This window comes from Pseudophryne corroboree, chromosome 2 (assembly GCF_028390025.1).
Source record: "Pseudophryne corroboree isolate aPseCor3 chromosome 2, aPseCor3.hap2, whole genome shotgun sequence".
Lineage (NCBI taxonomy): Eukaryota > Metazoa > Chordata > Amphibia > Anura > Myobatrachidae > Pseudophryne > Pseudophryne corroboree.
Window position 1 is genome coordinate 938,116,620 of NC_086445.1, and position 21,767 is coordinate 938,138,386.

The 21,767-nt window shown below is 45.5% G+C and overlaps 1 protein-coding gene across 3 annotated transcripts in view; it reads right to left on the reverse strand.

The window, feature by feature from the left end:
- LOC135050113 (ephrin type-A receptor 6) overlaps window positions 1-21,767 on the reverse strand; it is a 1,497,116-nt gene that overhangs the window by 507,133 nt on the left and 968,216 nt on the right. For all 3 annotated transcript variants that reach the window (XM_063956287.1, XM_063956286.1, XM_063956285.1), the window contains exon 6: window positions 6,610-6,734. In XM_063956287.1, coding sequence (XP_063812357.1) covers window positions 6,610-6,734 — 125 coding nt within the window. The remainder of the gene's footprint in view (window positions 1-6,609; window positions 6,735-21,767) is intronic.

Below are 21,767 nucleotides of genomic sequence, written 5' to 3' on the forward strand. Positions count from 1 at the left end.
TCAACTTTTCAGTAACTTTTTATTTTGTGGTTTTCACTACGGCGTAATTTCTGGAATATCGGCTAACTTGCAAATGTGTAATTAATCCGCTGGGTGAGGTATGCTTAGCGGACAATTAAGCGCGATCGTTCAAACAATAAAAAGTAGCGTGGCTCCATAAATGAACATTGACTTGCACTGATGACATTCACTCAGCAGTAGTGTGTGTAACTCTGGCATCTGATTCCGGAAAGCTCCTCGTCCATTATCCACAGCTGGCATGGAAACAGTTAATCTCTACCTTTCATTACACTGCTTTCCATCGCATGCTAAAGCGCTATTATTACTTTTTTTTTTTTTACAACAGAGGAACGTGTATTATTCTACCTCACAGGATTATACATCCTCATTACTCAGTTCTTAATATCAGCGTCCGTTATCTCTCTGCCACAAGCAACGTACAGTAACACACACAGCTTTTTTTTTTAGTAAAAATATTCAGAGGCCCTGGAATTATCGCTCGGAGCCTATGTGATGAAGAGCAGGAAAAATATGTTCCCTGTGCGGGCGGATGGATTTGCTCATCCCTGAAGGGTCATACACTAGTTGAAATCTTTTGGCTGTAATGAATGGCAGTGAAACTCATTTTAAATAGAAAATTGTCAAACTACCCCGAAGCTGCCGACACAAGCCTTAAATTCTCTTTTTCCTCTGAGTTAAAACAGTATCCTGAACAAAAGCTTTGTTCCAGGGCAAAATATTAAGTCCGCAACAGCGAAATGTAATGTTGAAGACTTATGAGGCCATTTGTAATATATCCAGGTCTTAGCTGAAACACACTATCTGATAATAGATCATTTTATACTGTTTTCCAGTATTTTCTATAAGCTTTGCCACTAAACTAGCTTCCAAGAGATATTGTTGACCATCTTACCTATAAATGCGGTCAGTGGGACGAATTCACTAAGAATTGCAAATGAAAAGCTGCTCGCAGCATAGAACCTCCTCCTTGCAATAGCAACTCAGACGAACATCGCGACCAACTATCGTGATGTTCATACGCGATGGCTGGCTGAGTATGCTTAAGATTACAATGCAGTATTTTATACCGTTAGTATTATTATTATTATTATTATTATGTATCATGAGTTTGATGTCTGTAAGGCGACTCGGAGTCCTGCGGGAGAAAAGCGCTATATAAATGAAATCATTATTATTATTATTCTATATATGGCACCACAAGGGTTCCACAGCGCCTAAGAAAGTACATAAAAAAATAAGCAAAACAAGAAAACAGATACATACAGTACCAAACAAGCACACTGAAATGGTCAACCCGGGTCAAAATTCCTGGAACTGCAACCCTGGTTTTAACCAGGGAGGAAGGGAAGACCCAACAATATAGTCCCGGGTTGACCTTTTCACACAGAAGAAATACTTGAGTTGATTGGCAAATTACCAGGTAGAAATGCCTGACCCGGTAATTTGCTTTTTTGCGTGAAGGGAGGGGGGGGGGAGTCAGGCTAGGACCACGATAGGTATGTTGACATGTCGGCATTTCAATTGTAGGTATTCTGACTTTGGGGGGTCATTCCGAGTTGATCGCTCGCTAGCTATTTTTTGTAGCGCTGCAAACAGATAGTCGCCACCCATAGGGGAGTGTATGTTTACTTTGCAAGTGTGCGATCGCATTTGCAGCCGAGCGGTACAAAAAAGATTTGTGCAGTTTCTGAGTAGCTCACAACTTACTCAGCCGCTGCGATCCCTTCAGCTTGTTCTTGCCCGGAATTGATGCTTGGACACGCCTGCGTTTTTCTAACCACTCCCAGAAAACGGTCAGTTGAAACCCACAAACACCCTCTTCCTGTCAATCTCCTTGCGATTGGCTGTGCGAATGGATTCTTCGTAAAATCCACTGCTCAGCAACGATACGCTTTGCACCCGTACAGAGGCGTATCTAGGGTAGGGCGAGTGGGCACGTGCCCTGGGCGCCTTGGCAGGCCCAGGAGAGGGGGGCGCCGACGGCGGCCAGGGCATCATGCCCCACTCGCCCCCGTCAACCCTAAATGTGAGGGGAGGAGAGCACAGCGTCTCTCCCTCCCCTCACCGCCGCTGCCAGCACTAGCAGCGCTGCCAAAAGCGCTGCTGTGTCCGGTCTCCGGCTTTAGCCAATCAGAGCTTGCAGACCGGCTCCTGATTGGCTGCCGGTCCGCGAGCTCTGATTGGCTAGCAAACCAGCGCCAGACAGCCGCCGGAGACCTGGAGCGGTGAGGGGACGGAGAGGCGCTGCGCTGCGCTCTCCTCCCCTCACATATCAACAACAAGGCGGCCGGTGAGTGACAGGGGGGGGGGGGGCGGCAGCGGCGGCACAGTGGGGCATGTATCTGGCACCAAATGGGGCATGTAACTGGCACTGAGTGGGGCCTGGCACTGTTGGGCATGTAACTGTCACTGTGGGGCATGTATCTGGCACTGTGGGGCATATATCTGGCACTGTGGGGCAATGTAACTGGCACAGTGGGGCATGTATCTGGCACTGTGGGGCAATGTAACTGGCACTGTGGGGCAATGTAACTGGCACTGTGGGACATGTATCTGGCACTGAGTGGGGCATGTATCTGGCACTGTGGGGCAATGTATCTGGCACTGTGGGGCAATGTATCTGGCACTGTGGGGCAATGTAACTGGCACTGTGGGGCAATGTAACTGGCACTGTGGGGCAATGTAACTGGCACTGTGGGGCATGTATCTGGCACTGTGAGGCAATGTATCTGGCACTGTGGGGCAATGTAACTGGCACTGAGTGGGGCCTGGCACTGTGGGGCATGTAACTGGCACTGTGGGGCATGTATCTGGCACTGTGGGGCATGTATCTGGCACTGTGGAGCAATGTAACTGGCACTGTGGAGCAATGTAACTGGCACTGTGGGGCATGTATCTGGCACTGAGTGGGGCATGTATCTGGCACTGAGTGGGGCATGTATCTGGCACTGTGGGGCAATGTATCTGGCACTGTGGGGCAATGTATCTGGCACTGTGGGGCATGTATACGGCACTGTGGGGCATGTATCCGGCACTGTGGGGCAATGTAACTGGCACTGTGGGGCATGTATCCGGCACTGTGGGGCATTGTATGTGGCACTGTGGGGCAATGTAACTGGCACCGTGGGCCATTTTCAGTGGCCACACCCCTTCTGGAGCGTGGCCACACCTCTTCTGGTGTGTGGCAACGCCCATTTATTGGCGCGCGCGCATCCTTTTTGTGTGTTTTTTTTTTTTTTTGGGGGGGGGGGAGGGCGCCATTTTCCATCTTGCCCTGGGCTCCGAAAACTCTAGCTACGCCTCTGCACCCGTACGATGCGCCTGCACATTGCGGTGCATATGCATGCGCAGTCCGGACCTGATCGCAGCACAGCGAAAAAACCTAGCACGCGATCAGGTCGGAATGACTCCCTATGTCAGCATTTCGAACATGTCGTCATAATGAAGGTCGGTATTTTGACCATGTTGGTATTTTGACTGTCGGTCAATGACTGTGGGGATTTTGACCGTCTGTATTGTGTTTTCGGTAAATCATACTGAACCCCTCCTGACTACATGAGGACAAACAGATGGGTGGCACAAGGGCAACTTTGACAAACCTAAATGTCTCAGATTATGTAGTAAACTTTTAATAATTCATATATATTAGACATTTTGTATGTGTCATATACTCATAAATGATTACCAAAGCCAAATGCCCTCTTAGCTGTCTACTTAAATTGGCTTTGCTTATATAAAGTCTATATTTTGCAGTGTAAACATGCTTTAGACTTGACATAAACAGAAGAAAAATACAGAGGATTAAGTAGAAATGCAATCACCACAGCAGTGAGCGTAAATGGCTGAGCTCGCTGCAAATACAATTTTCCAACAAATGTTATAATTCATTTTACAGTCGCAACAATTTGCCACTTAATCTCCAGAGGAAGCGTCCTTGTAGACAATATTGTTTTGCTTTATTTATATTTGTTAAAGGTAGTGTTATAGAATAAAATGACATAAGCATTACAAACTAGGTTGAATGGGGGAAAGCGCCAAAATAAAAACATATTTTCAAGCAGGATGTCAATGAGAACTCAGACCTATTTTTTTTAGCGTAAATGAGATATGTGTAAACATTGTGTTGAGCTCTAAATACATTAAATACTCAGTGAAACCTCTAGGGTTCCATTAGTTTATTAAGGTTATTGCACCTATGTGATTAGTTTCACATGGAGCTATGTTTCATATTGACCGTAAACATTAATTTTCAAGCAGGTTTCTTGTTATAATAAATTGGCATCATATACTGTAACTTCTTTAGGTGTAAAGAGGCCACGGTGCTCAGTCTACTTCTAATACAAAACTCACACACACAAATAAATTGAATCACAGGTCAATGAAATCCTAAACACAAAGCCGCATTTATATACTGCATGAGATGTATTGTACTTTGGAGAATAGATACATAGCGAAGTTCACAAATGCTATCACAGAAGAACCTCATTGTTAGATGAAGTTCTTCTGTGATAGTACTAGTTTATTAGTTCATAAGTATTATTCTTACTTTACCTTTCTATGAGTATAACATTATAAGGGGAGAGGTACAGTATGTAACAAACCATCCAAAGAGGACAAGCGGAGGTTTTTCCCAAGGCACTTTCAGCTTCTAGTTATCATTTCACTAGTAAACTCTATGAAACTGTAGACGGGGGCGCTGACAGCTGTGCTAGGCCCAGGTACTGGAGGGGGTGTGGCCAATGCAGGGAGGTGTGGCCAGCGCCCCTCTTTAGCAAATATGAAAAAATATTCATTATTTTTGCGGCCGCACACGCCGCCCCTAGGAGGTGCCCGCGCGGGAGCTGCTGGGCGCCGGCAGGGGCGGGCAGGTGGGATCAATCACCCTCCTCCCTACACATGCGAGATGAAGCCAGGGAGAGAGAGGAGTGACTGCTTCTGCCTCTCTCTCCAGCGCAGCACACAACAGGCATGGGGAAAGAATACCCCCCACCTCTCTGCACCACTGACTATAGGTAGAATCTGATTGGTTGCCTTTGGCAACTTCTCCACTTGTCATCTTTGGAAGGGTTGACACATCTTACCCCTCTGTCTGTTAAATATGCAGGGCTACTGAGACATAAGGCGGCCATAAGTGGAGGACGTAATCACTGGAAGGGATATTGCTATGTCCAACCCTGGTGTACAATCATACGTTACGTGTCCACCAGGAGCACAGTCACGGCATGACACAACCAGGCCAATACATTCGCATTATAAATGCACATTGTGATAAATATGCCCCTAGGGAGATGTACAGTACTAAGCAGCAAAAAGAGTGGAGAAGTGAGCCTGGGAGAACTTGCCCATGGCAACCAATCAGCTGCTCTGTATAATTTCATAGTATGCAAATTATAAATGTTACTGTACTTCTATGTTGATTGGTTGCCATGGGCAACTTCTCTACTTGCTCATTTCTCCATTCTTTTCACTGCTTAGTACATCTCCCCCTAAAGAGAGTTAGCGCTCTGTTTGCTACATATTATATGATTTATTATTGTAGTATCTTTTTCAAAGAAGAGGTTTTGCTGTTTCTGACACTTTTGCTATTCTAGCATCTCTGTCATTTTATTGAGTCTCTTCTGCAACTAATGTCAGAATGTTATGTTAGGAATTACTATACTAGGATGAACACCATTGACAGTGGTTGGTTTGACAAAGCGCTGTGGGTCAGGACAAGTGTGACTTTCCCCTGTAGGCTGGGATAATTGTGTTGAGTGGGGTTGTTATGATGATGCTGAAGATGTTTTGAGGTAGGGGGTTAATTAAGAATAAAGTATTATATTTTGTAATGGTCACTAGGAGGCTTTCTGTATTGCATGGCAGTCAAAAGAATGCTCTCTATATTGTATGGCTGTTACTAGGATGCTCTCTGTCTTGTATTTCAGTCACTGGAATGTCTATTGTACTATGTGGTGGTATCAGGAATCCTCTGTATTTATGGTGGTCTCTGAAAGGAATGCTATATTCCTTCTTACAGTAAGTCTGCTATTAATGATTTATAATTCTGTACAGAGGCATGGACTGCCATGGCAACCACAGTCACATTGCTTGTGTAATGTAAACTTCCCCTTCTGCCTTCAATTGACATACTGGGAAACTGTGTCTGTGTGACTGGCAGCTATACATTACAAATTCCAGAGATACTTTTAAACAGAGATAAGGATACGAAGGACAGCTAAAAATCAATTAGATTTGGTTAAGAAGAATTTGCGTATGTTTTTCCACATGCATTTGGCTTGAACAAGATACAGTAATAACTGATTGTCATTGATGAACGTTTAAAAAAATGCAGACTGAACACATCTAAATGCATAACAAACACAGAGGTAGATTGCTAGGTAAACAGTTCATACAGATATATAACATAAAAAATGTGTTGCATAAATGTAAAGCATAAATGTAGATACATTTACTGTTTAATTTCCTGCAAGGTTCTAAAACTGAATTTAAGACACAGATACTGTAGGAAAACATTATGTAACAGATAGTCAGAAAGAAAGCACTACTTGCATCTTAAGTGTTTTTCCAGGAATGCTGAGCAAGACCTACTTTCTCATAGTACTTGATCTCGTAATCCAGAATGACCCCATTAGGATAGTCTGGCTCTTGCCACGAAAGAGCAATGCTGTTTTGAGATGCCCAGTCTTTCCTCACCATACCAATTAGCGACGGAGCTGAGGAAGAAGATAATCATAGTGTAAATATAGAAAACATGTAATTCAGGCAGATTTAGGCAGGATAGGAAGGTATTTATGTGAGACAAAATATTTATTTAGCTTTAGTGATTATTGTTAGATTAATCTATTAGTTTGTACATGAACTATTGCAATTTTTACTAAATATATTGGATTTATTTCTGTGTAGTACCCAATATGCCCCACAAAACGCGTCCAGTGAACCACACAAAATGCGTCAGTTTTGCAGTGATGCAAATAACAATGTGCATGCCCACTGTCAACACAAAGTGACCTATGCTGAGTTGTACACACCCTTATCTGTACGCTTCTTTACATAGCATCATCCTTATCAGTGCACAGTTACCCCAACTACTGAATATCCCTGCTGCAAAAGCTCAGGCAGAAAACAGCTGTAATCATGCTTACGCACAGCTCTGCATAGCCCACAAGCAGTGACAGATTTTACCTATGGGCTGCAGGACTGCCCCCCAGGTAAAATCTGCCACCCCCTCAGTGTCAGTGAAGCCAGATGCAGTCCGTAACTGCACTAGCTTCACTGTGACTGGCAGTGACTTCCTATTGGAAGTCTTACTTATCAGTCACAGACAAACAAGGCAATCCTATTGGGAGGTGTCTCGTCCTTCTGGGACTGCCAGACCGGGCTGTGATAAGCAGAGAGCTGGCTTCCTGTAGGAAGCCACTCCCTGCCTTTTGCACAGCCTGATCCGATCCTGCTTTTATGGGCTGCAGCCAGAGCCGGCCTTAGGCATGGGTATGCTTAGGGGCACCAGCAGCTTCTGCTGATTAAAATGATATGCGGCATGCCTATATTCTGTTGATAAAGCTGCAGTGCCTTGCAGTGAAACGCGTCAGGAGGCTTGCCAGGCCACTTTTTTCCTGCTATTTCAGCTGCCTTTGTTGACTACCCCATTTTTTAGCAGCAGCATTAGAAAAGCAACATCTATTAAGCGCCCAAAACCCCCTTTTTTACCTTGGTAGAAAACATTTTTTTATATTCTGTGTGTGACTGCAGCTGTATCTGCATACGAAATGCTACGCTGCAGTGTAGTCCTGGAAATCACTGTAATGTAGCATTTCATATGCAAATATGGCCGCAGTCGCACACAAAATATGGGCATGCTGCATATCATTTTAATCAGCAGGAGTTGCTTGTGCAGCCTAGCCATATAGTAATGCAAATAAATGCATTTTCATAAACAAAAGGCGCACGATGTTAGCAGAGCTTCCAGCAGACTCATGCCAGGAATCTCCTGCAGAACTAGCGGCGGTGCTAGGGGGCACCAGCCAAAATCTTGCCTAGGGCATCATATTGGTTAGGGCCGGCTCTGGCTGCAGCCGAAGCAGTCCATAGAAGCTGGGTGTTTACGCATGTACGGTTGCACCGCAGCATCTGCATATGTGCAGTACTGGCACCTGTCGGATTCATTGCACAGAAGCCAGAACCCAGGGCTGGTGGGTGCCTGTCTCTTCTCCTCTGCCCGGCAGAGGGGTAGTGGCAGCCCTCCTACTAACCATAAGCTGCCGCTGCCCAAGTGACTTGGCATGGCACATGGTTGCATACGCTTGGCTCCAGGGCATGTGCAGTGAAACACATGCAATATTTGTCCACAAAACTGGCTTGCAGTCAACTCTGCATCAGCCCCTGTACTGTAAGTGTCCTTTGGTGTGTGGAGAAACAGATAAGTGGCTAAGAGTTACAATGTGGAAAAGTGTAATTAGAGTATGACCACCTACTGTAGCACTTCAGTACCAATTAAACACATTTTTCATGTTTCTTCCTTTTAAGCTTTTCATGTTTGCTCTATTATGCTTTATACATCACCTAAATAAATCAGGAGGGGACACATCGGAACAGTTTTTATTATGTATCCCCTTTTGTGCAAAGCTATTTAGTTCACTGCTTGAAAAGTGAACTTCTGCAACGAAGTAATTAGACCCTTTGAAAAGAGAAGAAGATATGCAGCAGCAGGTGGCATAATCCCATAACCCCATATAACAACAGTCTCCATGTACAGTGCCCTACATAACAAAATAGACAGAAAAACAGGCAAGGTGTCCAACTCCAACCCTATAAAATAGCCAACCAGGCAGCTGGGGTCCACCCGCCTATCATGAGAATCAGTGCCAGGGCTATGGGTTGTAGGGGCAATTAAGAAGATTTGGGACCTACAGTAGAAATGGGTCCCAATATAATGGACAATGGTCAATATAAAAAAAGTAACTAAAACAAAGAAACGTGCATCATTTTCAAATACAGTTTAATTGAAAGACAGATTCTCTATAAAGTCTTGTTCATTATAATACACTGAGCCCCATATAACCCCACACTGCCACCATTGTTGGAGTAAAGCAGCACCATAGAGATAATTGGGGCAGATTTATTATTAACCTGGAGAAGGCATAATGAAGTGATAAACCAGTGATATTTGCAAGGTGATAAAGGCACCAGCCAATCAGATCCTAACTGTTAATTTACATATTGGAGCTGATTGGCTGGTGCCTTTATCACCTTGGGGGTAATTCCAAGTTGATCGCAGCAGGAATTTGGTTAGCAGTTGGGCAAAACCATGTGCACTGCAGGGGAGGCAGATATAACATGTGCAGAGAGAGATAGATTTGGGTGTGGTGAGTTCAATCTGCAATCTAAATTGCAGTGTAAAAATAAAGCAGCCAGTATTTACTCTACACAGAAACAAAATAACCCACCCAAATCTAACTCTTTCTGCACATGTTGTATCTGCCTCCCCTGCAGTGCACATGGTTTTGCCCAACTGCTAAAAAATTTCCTGCTACGATCAACTTAGAATTACCCCCCTTGCACATATCACTGGTTTATCACTTCCTTATGCCTTCTCCATGTTAATACATCTACGCCATTGTTTCTTAGATACTCTGCTCAAAAGGCAGAGCTAACGTTCCCTGAGTTGGTGCCATAAAAAACAGGAGAAGCCGTACAAAGAGACAGAATGGAGGCAAATAATCTTTGTCACAGTGCAAACACACATTTGATTTAAACAAAGAACAATGGCCCTCATTTCCGAGTTGATCGCTAGCTGCTTTCGTTCGCAGTGCGGCGATTAGGTAAAAAAGCGTCATTTCTGCGCATGCGTATGGTGCGCAGTACGCACACGCGACTTACTTTCACACAAGACTGCAAATTTCACACAAGGTCTAGCAACGCTTTTCAGTCGCACTGTTGGCCGCTGAGTGATTGACAGGAATGGGGCGTTTCTGGGAGTTAACTGGCCGTTTTCAGGGAGTGTGCTGAAAAACGCAGGCGTGTCAGATACAAACGCAGGCGTGCCTGAGGAAACGGGGGAGTGGCTGGCCGAACGCAGGGCGTGTTTGTGACGTCATAACAGGAACTAAATAGTCTGAAGTGATCGCAAGGTAGGATTAGGTCTGCAGCTACTCAGAAACTGCCTGAAAAAATTTAGACGCCGTTCTGCACTTCTGCTAAGCTAAGATACACTCCCAGAGGGCGGCGGCCTAGCGTTTGTACTGCTGCTAAAAGCAGCTAGCGAGCGATCAACTCGGAATGAGGGCCAATGACGAGAGTCTTTTGCAGTGGTTGTGGCAGGGGCGTATTAATAAGTGTGGATCATAGGGTCCACAGTATCAAGGTTGACCACTATTGGTCAACAGTGACTAGGTCGACACCTGAAGTAGGTCGACATGGTTGTTAGATCGACATGAACAAGGTCGACATGGAAAATGGTCGACATGAGGTTTTTGTTTTGTTCTTTTTTCATTTTTTTGGGTGTCGTTTTCTTCGTAAAGTAACTGTGAACCTCAATTAGTGCACTATGAGCCTAATTCAGATTTGATCGCTGATGTGCATTTTCACACAGCGGGAGATCAGATACGAACTGCGCATGTGTATGCACCGCAATGCGCCAGCGCGTCGGATGGCTACAATGGCCATGGTGCAAAGGACCCATTCGCACAGGCGTTCGGAAAGTGATTGACAGGAAGAGGCCGTTTGTGTGTGGCAACTGACCGTTTTCAGGGAGTGTCCAGAAAAAAGCAGGGGAACTCATGCGTTTTCAGGGAGGCTGTCTGACGTCAGCTCCGGCCCCCGATCAGCAGGATTCAATCGTACTGGAGGAGTAAGTCCTCGGCTGCGCAGAGACTGCACAAACTGATTTTTGGCGATCTTTTTCCATGTCGACCTTGTAAATGTCGACCTAGTGACCATGTCGACATATAGACTATGTCGACCTAATGAGTGTCGACCTAAGTGCAGTCGACCTACAGACCGGATCCCGTATCACATGTATATACTGCTGCACCAATGTATAATACCCACATGTATATACTGCTGCACCAGTGTATAATACCCACATGTATATACTGCTGCACCAGTGTATAATACCCACATGTATATACTGCTGCACCTGTGTATAATGCCCACAGGTATATACTGCTGTCCCAGTGTATAATACCCACATGTATATACTGCCGCACCAGTGTATAATACCCACATGTATATACTGCTGCACCAGTGTATAATACCCACATGTATATACTGCTGCACCAGTGTATAATACCCACATGTATATACTGCTGCACCAGTGTATAATACCCACATGTATATACTGCTGCACCTGTGTATAATGCCCACAGGTATATACTGCTGTCCCAGTGTATAATACCCACATGTATATACTGCCGCACCAGTGTATAATACCCACATGTATATAGTTACTGCTGTCCCAGTGTATAATACCCACATGTATATACTGCCGCACCAGTGTATAATACCCACATGTATATAGTTACTGCTGCACCAGTGTATAATACCCACATGTATATACTGCCGCACCAGTGTATAATACCCACATGTATATAGTTACTGCTGCACCAGTGTATAATACCCACATGTATATACTGCCGCACCAGTGTATAATACCCACATGTATATAGTTACTGCTGCACCAGTATATAATACCCACATGTATATACTGCTGCACCAGTGTATAATACCCACATGTATATACTGCTGCACCAGTGTATAATACCCACATGTATATACTGCTGCACCAGTGTATAATACCCACATGTATATACTGCTGCACCTGTGTATAATGCCCACATGAACCCTTGGGCTCATATATTGTGTGTAAATCTGGCTCTGGATCAAGCACTTAATTCCCTCAGATGATCTGCCAAAAGTCTTCCATGCATTTGTATCATCTCAAGTAGACTACTGTAATGCCCTCTACCTTTTGCGAGCGCCGAAGGTGTGCACGCTCCCGGTGAATGGGAAAAAATGGGTGTGGACTCACTAAAATAGGCGTGGCCTCGCAAGAAAAGATGACGTTACATCCCAGTTTTTGACCCTGCAACAACAGACCTCGGCCACCACTGGAAAAAATAAACACTCCACCATATTAAGCCCCACACAGTAATGCCCCTTGCACCATATTATGCCATACACCGCAATGCCCGTGATACATTATTCCCTACAGTAAAACTTCTAATTACTTTTAAATTACCTGCTTGTTACCAGGGGTTTCATGCACTGGGTGTTACGCTCGTTGCCAGGGATTTCATGCTCTGGATGTCACGCTCGTTGCCAGGGGTTTCAAGCACTTGGTGTCATGCTCGTTGCCAGGGGTTTCACATGCTGGGTGTGATGCTCATTGCCAGGGGTTTCATGGGCTGGGTGTCATGCTCGTTGCCAGGGGTTTCACATGCTGGGTGTGATGCTCATTGCCAGGGGTTTAATGCGCTGGGTGTCATGATCGTTGCCAGTGGTTTCATGTGCTGGGTGTCATGCTCATTTCCAGGGGTTTCATGTTCTGGCACCCATGCTCGTTGTAAAGGGTAATGCTTGTTGCCAAGGGGAATGCTCATTGCCAAGGGGAATGCTCATTGCCAAGGGGGTGTAAGTATATTGGTTGGCGGACGCCAGCATAGATTTCCCACTCCTCCTCTTCCTTCTTCCCTAATACTATTCCACTCTAGAGGACGGGGTTTCACAGAATGACGCGGTTGCGTCGTGATGGCACAACGCAACTGTGTCATTCCGCGAAACACCGCTACCCAAGTGGAGTACTATGCTAGAGGGAGGAGGGGGAGCAGAAGAAGCTACAAAGCGCCGTGGCAGACGCCCCATGCAATCGCACGACTCGCCAGCCGCAAGAAATGGCACTGTTTCATATACACCTTATACACACAACCAGTAGGTAATTTTAGCTAATATTTTTAATAACTTTGTGCATTAAACTAAGTTTGTGTACATACACACAATTAATTTATGTTTCATATATACCTTATACACACAGCCTGAAGGTCATTTAATAAAATATTTGTAATAAAACAGTTTGTGTTCATTGAGCCATCAGAAAATAAAGGTTTCACTATCTTAGTCTCACTCAAAAAATTCTGTATTTTGGAATATTTGGATATGGGATTCTCAACCTGTACTATATAGTTATGCTGGCTGTCTACATATTATACAGTTATACTGGCTATTGTATCTATATACTATACTGCACTATACAATTATACTGGCTGTATATATACTATATAAATACTGGCTGTCTCAGGGGCGCTTTAAGAGAGGAGGAGGCCCGTGTGCTGCCTCCTCCGTTCGGGCTCCCTCCTCTCTGCTCGGAACGCTGTAGAGTCTGAGCTCTAGAGGGCTCAGACTCTAATGAACATATCTTCAGGAAAGCGGTGCAGTGGCCATTTTCCCAGTAGTTTCTCTACTGCGCATGTGCAAAACTCCATGAAAATGGCCACTGCGTCATTTTCATGGGGTTTTAACAGTGCTGGTGACATCGGCGTGGGACTCCAGAGGGTTGAGTATTAAAAAATGGGTGCAGCGTGTGCGGTGTGGGCCCCCTCTGGACTCAGCGCACACACTGCACCATTATAGATACGCCAGTGGGCTGCCTACATACTATACTTTACAGTTATACTGGCTATCTATATATTATACAGCTATACTGGCTGTATCTATATATTATACAGTCATACTGGCTATCTATATATTATACAGTTATACTGGCTATCTATATATTATACAGTTATACTGGCTATCTATATATTTTACAGTTATACTGGCTATCTATATATTATACAGTTATACTGGCTATCTATATATTATACAGTCATACTGGCTATCTATATATTATACAGTCATACTGGCTATCTATATATTATACAGTTATACTGGCTATCTATATACTATACAGTTATACTGGCTATCTATATATTATACAGTTATACTGGCTATCTACAGGTTGAGTATCCCATATCCAAATATTCCGAAATACGGAATATTCCGAAATACAGACTTTTTTGAGTGAAAGTGAGATAGTGAAACCTTTGTTTTTTGATGGCTCAATGTACACAAACTTTGTTTAATACACAAAGTTATTAAAAATATTGTATTAAATGACCTTCAGGCTGTGTGTATAAGGTGTATATGAAACATTAAATGAATTGTGTGAATGTAGACACACTTTGTTTAATGCACAAAGTTATAAAAAATATTGCCTAAAATTACCTTCAGGCTGTGTGTATAAGGTGTATATGTAACATAAATGCATTCTGTGCTTAGATTTAGGTCCCATCGCCATGATATCTCATTATGGTATGTAATTATTCCAAAATACGGAAAAATCCCATATCCAAAATACCTCTGGTCCTAAGCATTTTGGATAAGGGAGACTCAACCTGTATATATTATATAGTCATACTGGCTATCTATATATTATACAGTTATACTGGCTATCTATATATTATACAGTTATACTGGCTATCTATATATTATACAGTTATACTGGCTATCTATATATTATACAGTTATACTGGCTATCTATATACTATACAGTTATACTGGCTATCTATATATTATACAGTTATACTGGCTACCTATATATTATACAGTTATACTGGCTATCTATATATTATACAGTTATACTGGCTATCTATATATTATACAGTTATACTGGCTATCTATATATTATACAGTCATACTGGCTATCTATATATTATACAGTTATACTGGCTATCTATATAGTATACAGTTATACTGGCTATCTATATATTATACAGTTATACTGGCTACCTATATACAGGCCCGGCGCTACCCGCTCAGCAAGGTCTGCAAAGCAGGGAGGCGCTGGTCTAGACAGGCGCTCCTCCTGCTCTGCTACCTTACTGATGGGCAGTGCTAATGGCAGGGACGTCTGCTGCAGCCTGCACCTGTCACACTATCAGGCAGCAGCAGCAGCGCCGCAGCATGATGTACTCACTGAACGTTTTAACACATCCGTCTCTGTGCTGATAATATCCTCCTGTCAGAGCCCTCCCCCCTTCCCTCTCCCCCTTGCTCCTCCCGCTGCACATGTCAGAGAGACAGGCAGCAGTGTCGCCCCTCCCTCCACTGTGACTCGGTGGTGAAGTCGGAGGGAGGGCACTTCCTCCAATACACAGAAAGGCACGTGCACTCGTTTGGAGGAGCCAGCAGCCCTGAGGAGCAGCCAGCCACACTGAGGGAGGAGCAGAGATCAGGTAAATAGACAGCTGCAGGCCTGCAGCTAAACGTGTGCTGGGGGGTGTCATCAATCTGCTGTGCTGGGGGGTGTTATCAATGTGTGCTGGGGGGTGTCATCAGTGTGTGCTGGGGGGTGTCACCAATGTGTGCTGGGGGGTGTTATCAATGTGTGCTGGGGGGTGTCAACAATGTGTGCTGGGGGTTGTTATCAATGTGTGCTGGGGGGTGTTATCAATGTGTGCCGGGGGGTGTCAGCAATGTGTGCTCGGGGTGTCATCAGTGTGTGCTGGGGGGTGTCAGCAATGTGTGCTGGAGGTGTCATCAGTGTGTGCTGGGGGGTGTCATCAGTGTGTGCTGGGGGGTGTCATCAGTGTGTGCTGGGGGTGGTCAGCAATGTGTGCTGGGGGTGTCATCAGTGTGTGCTGCGGGGTGTCATCAGTGTGTGCTGGGGGTGGTCAGCAATGTGTGCTGGGGGGTGTCATCAGTGTGTGCTGGGGGGGTGTCATCAGTGTGTGCTGGGGGTGGTCAGCAATGTGTGCTGGGGGTGTCATCAGTGTGTGCTGCGGGGTGTCATCAGTGTGTGCTGGGGGTGGTCAGCAATGTGTGCTGGGGGTGTCATCAGTGTGTGCTGGGGGGTGTCAGCAATGTGTGCTGGGGGTGTCATCAGTGTGTGCCGGGGGGTCATTAATGTGTGCTGTGCTGTGGTTGTCATTAATGTGTGCAGGGGGTGTGTGTAATTAATGTGTGCTGGGGAGGGGGGCTCATAGTAATGTGTGCTGGGGGGAAATGGTATGTGCAAAAGGGAGCTCTACCTGGCACAATGTGTAAAATTATGCTCTACCTGGTGCAAAGTGTAAAAGGGTGCTCTACCTGGAATAATGTGTGGCTTGCTCTACCTGGCGTTGTAAAAGGGGCTCTACCTGGTACAATGTGTGAAAGTGGGCTCTACCTGTCACTGTAAAAAGAAGACTAAACCTTGCGCAATGTGTAAAAGGGGACTCTACCTGGAATAATGTGTGACTGACTCTACCTGGTGCAGTATGTAAAAGGGGGCTCTATCTGGCGTAATGTATATAAATGGCACTACTGTGTGGCGTAATTTTGAATAATGGAGACTACTGTGCGTCATTATTTAACGCCTTTATATTTTTGCACTGTGCCTATGTCCATGTTATAGATGGGTTTTTTTGGGGGGGATGGGGGGGCACCAAAATGTCTAGTTACAGCTCTGAGAATGAGATCTGTCACATTTGTATTTGTAGAGAGGCGCAAAATCGATAGTTTGCAGGAGGGCGCCGAACACCCTAGCACCGGCCCTGCCTATATATTATACAGTTATACTGGCTATCTATATATTATACAGTTATACTGGCTATCTATATATTATACAGTTATACTGGCTATCTATATATTATACAGTTATACTGGCTATCTATATACTATACAGTTATACTGGCTATCTATATATTATACAGTTATACTGGCTATCTATATACTATACAGTTATACTGGCTATCTATATATTATACAGTTATACTGGCTACCTATATATTATACAGTTATACTGGCTATCTATATATTATACAGTTATACTAGCTATCTATATATTATACAGTTATACTGGCTATCTATATATTATACAGTTATACTGGCTTTCTCTAATATCCTAGAGGATGCTGGGGACTCCGTAAGGACCATGGGGATAGACGGGCTCCGCAGGAGACATGGGCACTTTAAGAAAGACTTTGACTCTGGGTGTGCACTGGCTCCTCCCTCTATGCCCCTCCTCCAGACCTCAGTTTGATACTGTGCCCAGAGGAGCTGGGTGCATTTCAGGAGCTCTCCTGAGTTTCCTGTAAGAAAGCATTTTTGTTAGGTTTTTTATTTTCAGGGAGCCTGCTGGCAACAGACTCCCTGCATCGAGGGACTGAGGAGAGAGAAACAGACCCACTTCTCTGAGTTTCAGGGCTCTGTTTCTTAGGCTACTGGAAACCATTAGCTCCAGAGGGAGTCAGAACACAGGGCTCACCCTGGAGTTCGTCCCGCCGCCGCGCCGCCGTCCTCCTCACAGAGCCGGAAGAGAGAAGCCGGGTGAGTATGAGAGGAAAAGATCTTCAGAGGCGGCAGAAGACTTCATTGATCTTCACTGAGGTAACGCACAGCACTGCAGCTGTGCGCCATTGCTCCCATACACCTCACAAACGGCAGTCAATGTAAGGGTGCAGGGCGCAGGGGGGGGCGCCCTGGGCAGCAATATAAACCTCTTATTTGGCAAAAGAGAGCATATATACTGCTGGACACTGTATATATGCATGAGCCCCCGCCAATTTTACACTTTTAGCGGGACTGAAGCCCGCCGCCGAGGGGGCAGGGCTTCTCCCTCAGCACTCACCAGCGCCATGTTTTTCTCCACAGCACCGCTGAGAGGAAGCTCCCCGGACTCTCCCCTGCTTATACCACGGTAGAAGAGAGGGTTTTAAAGAAGAGGGGGGTCACATAATTCGGCGCAGATAATAATAACAGCGTTACGGGGTAAACATTAAATTGCTGTGTTTTTCCTGGGTCATATTGCGCTGGGGTGTGTGCTGGCATACTCTCTCTCTGTCTCTCCAAAGGGCCTTGTGGGGGAACTGTCTTCAGTAGAGCATTCCCTGAGTGTGTGGTGTGTCGGTACGTGTGTGTCGACATGTCTGAGGTAGAAGGCTCTTCTAAGGAGGAGATGGAGCAAATGTGTGTGTGTGTTGTGTCTCCGTCGACAACGCCGACACCTGACTGGATATGTGGAATTAAATGCTGAGGTAAATTTATTGCACAAAAGGTTAGAGAACAGACAGGGAATCTACCCAAGTCTGTCCCTATGTCACAGAGACCTTCAGAGTCTCACAACACTCACTATCCAAAATAATAGACACTGATATCGACACAGAGTCTGACTCCAGTGTCGACTACGATAATGCAAAGTACAGCCAAAACTGGCAGAAAAGTATTCAATATATGATTATTGTAATAAAAGATGTTTTTTTGCATATCACTGATGACTCATCTGTCCCTGACACGAGGGTACCCATGTTTAAGGGGAAGAAAGCTGAGGTAAATTTCCCTCCTCTCATGAAGAAAAAGAGCGTGAATCTCCAGACAAGAAGCTGCAGCTTCCCAAAAAGAATTCTCAGGGAGTATCCTTTCCCTAATGGGGCCAGGATACGATGGGAATCTTCCCCTAGGGTGTACAAGGCATTGACACGTTTACCCAAAAAGGGTAGCGTTGACTTTACAGCTATCCTCAGGGATCCTGCAGATAGCATGCAGTAAAAGTACTTTGAAGTCCATTTACACACATTCTGGTACACTACTCAGACCGGCGATTGTGTCGGCATGGGTTTATAGCGCTGTAGCAGCGTAGACAGATACCTTATCAGCGGAGATTGAAACCCTAGATAAGGATACCATGTTATTGTCCCTAGTATATATTTATATATATATATATATATATATTTATTTTTTTTTATATGTAAAAGATGTTGTCTTATATATATATATATATATATATATTTCTCTGACGTCCTAAGTGGATGCTGGGACTCCGTAAGGACCATGGGGAATAGCGGCTCCGCAGGAGACTGGGCACAACTAAAGAAAGCTTTAGGACTACCTGGTGTGCACTGGCTCCTCCCACTTTGACCCTCCTCCAGACCTCAGTTAGAATCTTGTGCCCGGCTGAGCTGGATGCACACTAGGAGCTCTCCTGAGCTCCTAGAAAGAAAGTATATTTTAGGTTTTTTATTTTACAGTGAGATCTGCTGGCAACAGACTCACTGCAGCGAGGGACTAAGGGGAGAAGAAGCGAACCTACCTGACTGGAGATAGTTTGGGCTTCTTAGGCTACTGGACACCATTAGCTCCAGAGGGATCGAACACAGGACCCGACCTCGATCGTTCGGTCCCGAAGCCGCGCCGCCGTCCCCCTTACAGAGCCAGAAGCAAGAAGTGGTCCGGAAAATCGGCGGCAGAAGACCTCGGTCTTTAACAAGGTAGCGCACAGCACTGCAGCTGTGCGCCATTGCTCCTCATGCACACCTCACACTCCGGTCACTGATGGGTGCAGGGCGCTGGGGGGGGGGCCCTGAGCAGCAATATAAACACCTTGGCTGGCAAATCATCACAATATATAGTCCCAGGGCTATATATGTGATAAATTACCCCTGCCAGAATTCCTGAAAAAAGCGGGAGAAAAGTCCGCCGAAAAAGGGGCAGGGCTAACTCCCTCAGCACACTGGCGCCATTTTTTCTTCACAGTGCAGCTGGAAGACAGCTCCCCAGGCTCTCCCCTGTAGTTTTCAGGCTCAAAGGGTTAAAAAGAGAGGGGGGGGCACTAAATTTAGGCGCAATATGTGTATACAAGCAGCTATTGGGGGAAAAATCACTCAGTTATAGTGTTAATCCCTGCATTATATAGCGCTCTGGTGTGTGCTGGCATACTCTCTCTCTGTCTCCCCAAAGGACTTTGTGGGGTCCTGTCCTCAGTCAGAGCATTCCCTGTGTGTGTGCGGTGTGTCGGTACGGCTGTGTCGACATGTTGGATGAGGAAGGTTACGTGGAGGCGGAGCAGAGGCCGATAAATGGGATGTCGCCCCCTGTGGGGCCGACATCAGAGTGGATGGATAGGTGGAAGGTATTAACCGACAATGTCAACTCCTTACATAAAAGGCTGGATGACGTAACAGCTGTGGGACAGCCGGCTTCTCAGCCCGCGCCTGCCCAGGCATCTCAAAGGCCATCAGGGGCTCAAAAAACGCCCGTTACCTCAGATGGCAGACACAGATGTCGACACGGAGTCTGACTCCAGTGTCGACGAGATTGAGACATATACACAATCCACTAGGAACATCCGTTGCATGATCTCGGCAATGAAAAATGTGTTACACATTTCTGACATGAACCCAAGTACCACATAAAAGGGGTTTTATGTTTGGGGAGAAAAAGCAGCCAGTGTTTTGTTCCCACATCAGATGAGTGAATGAAGTGTGTAAAGAAGCGTGGATTCCCCCGATAAGAAACTGGTAATTTCTAAAAAGTTACTGATGGCGTACCCTTTCCCGCCAGAGGATAGGTCACGTTGGGAGATATCCCCTAGGGTGGATAAGGCGCTCACACGTTTGTCAAAAAAGGTGGCACTGCCGTCTTAGGATACGGCCACTTTGAAGGAGCCTGCTGATAAAAAGCAGGAGGCTATCCTGAAGTCTGTATATACACACTCAGGTACTATACTGAGACCTGCAATTGCCTCAGCATGAATAGTGCTGCTGCAGCGTGGTCTGATACCCTGTCAATATTAATACCCTAGACAGAGATAAAATTTTGCTAACATAGAGCATATTAAAGACGTCGTCTTATATATGAGAGATGCACAGAGGGATATTTGCCGGCTGGCATCCAGAATTAAGGCAATGTCCATTCTGCCAGGAGGGTATTAGAGACCCGGCAGTGGACAGGTGATGCTGACTTTAAAAGGCACATGGAGATTCTGCCTTATAAGGGTGAGGAATTGTTTGGGGATGGTCTCTGGGACCTCGTATCCACAGCAACAGCTGGGAAGAATTTTTTTTTTTTACCTCAGGTTTCCTCACAGCCTAAGAAAGCACCGTATTTTCAGGTACAGTCCTTTCGGCTTCAGAAAAGCAAGCGGGTCAAAGGCGCTTCCTTTCTGCACAGAGACAAGGGAAGAAGGAAAAAGCTGCACCAGACAGCCAGTTCCCAGGATCAAAAATCTTCCCCCGCTTCCTCTGAGTCCACCGCATGACGCTGGGGCTCCACAGGTGGAGACAGGTGCGGTGGGGGCGCGTCTCGGGAACTTCAGGGACCAGTGGGCTTGCCCACAGGTGGATCCCTAGGTTCTGCAAGTAGTACCACAGGGATACAAGCTGGAGTTCGAGGCGACTCCCCCTCGCCGTTACCTCACATCAGCCTTGCCTGCTGCCCTCGGAGAAAGGGAGGTAGTACTGGCGGCAATTCACAAGCTGTACTTCCAGCAGGTGAAATCAAGGTACCCCTCCTTCAACAAGGCCGGGGTTACTATTCCAAAATGTTTGTGGTACCGAAACCAGACGGTTCGGTGAGACCCATTCTAAAATTGAAATCCTTGAACACTTATATACGAAGGTTCAAGTTCAAAATGGAATCGCTCAGGGCGATTATTGCAAGCATGGAGAATTTCATGGTATCACTGGACATCAAGGATGCTTACCTGCATGTCCCTATTTACCCTCCTCACCAGGAGTACCTCAAAATTGTGGTACAGGTTTGTCATTACCAATTCCAGACGTTGCCGTTGGTCTGTCCCCGGCACCGAGGGTATTTACCAAGGTAATGGCCGAAATAATTATCCCGTACTTGGACGATCTCCTTATAAAGGCGAGGTCCAGGGAGCAGTTGTTCGTCGGAGTAGCACTATCTCGGGAAGTGCTACAACAGCACGGCTGGATTCTGAATATTTCAAAGTC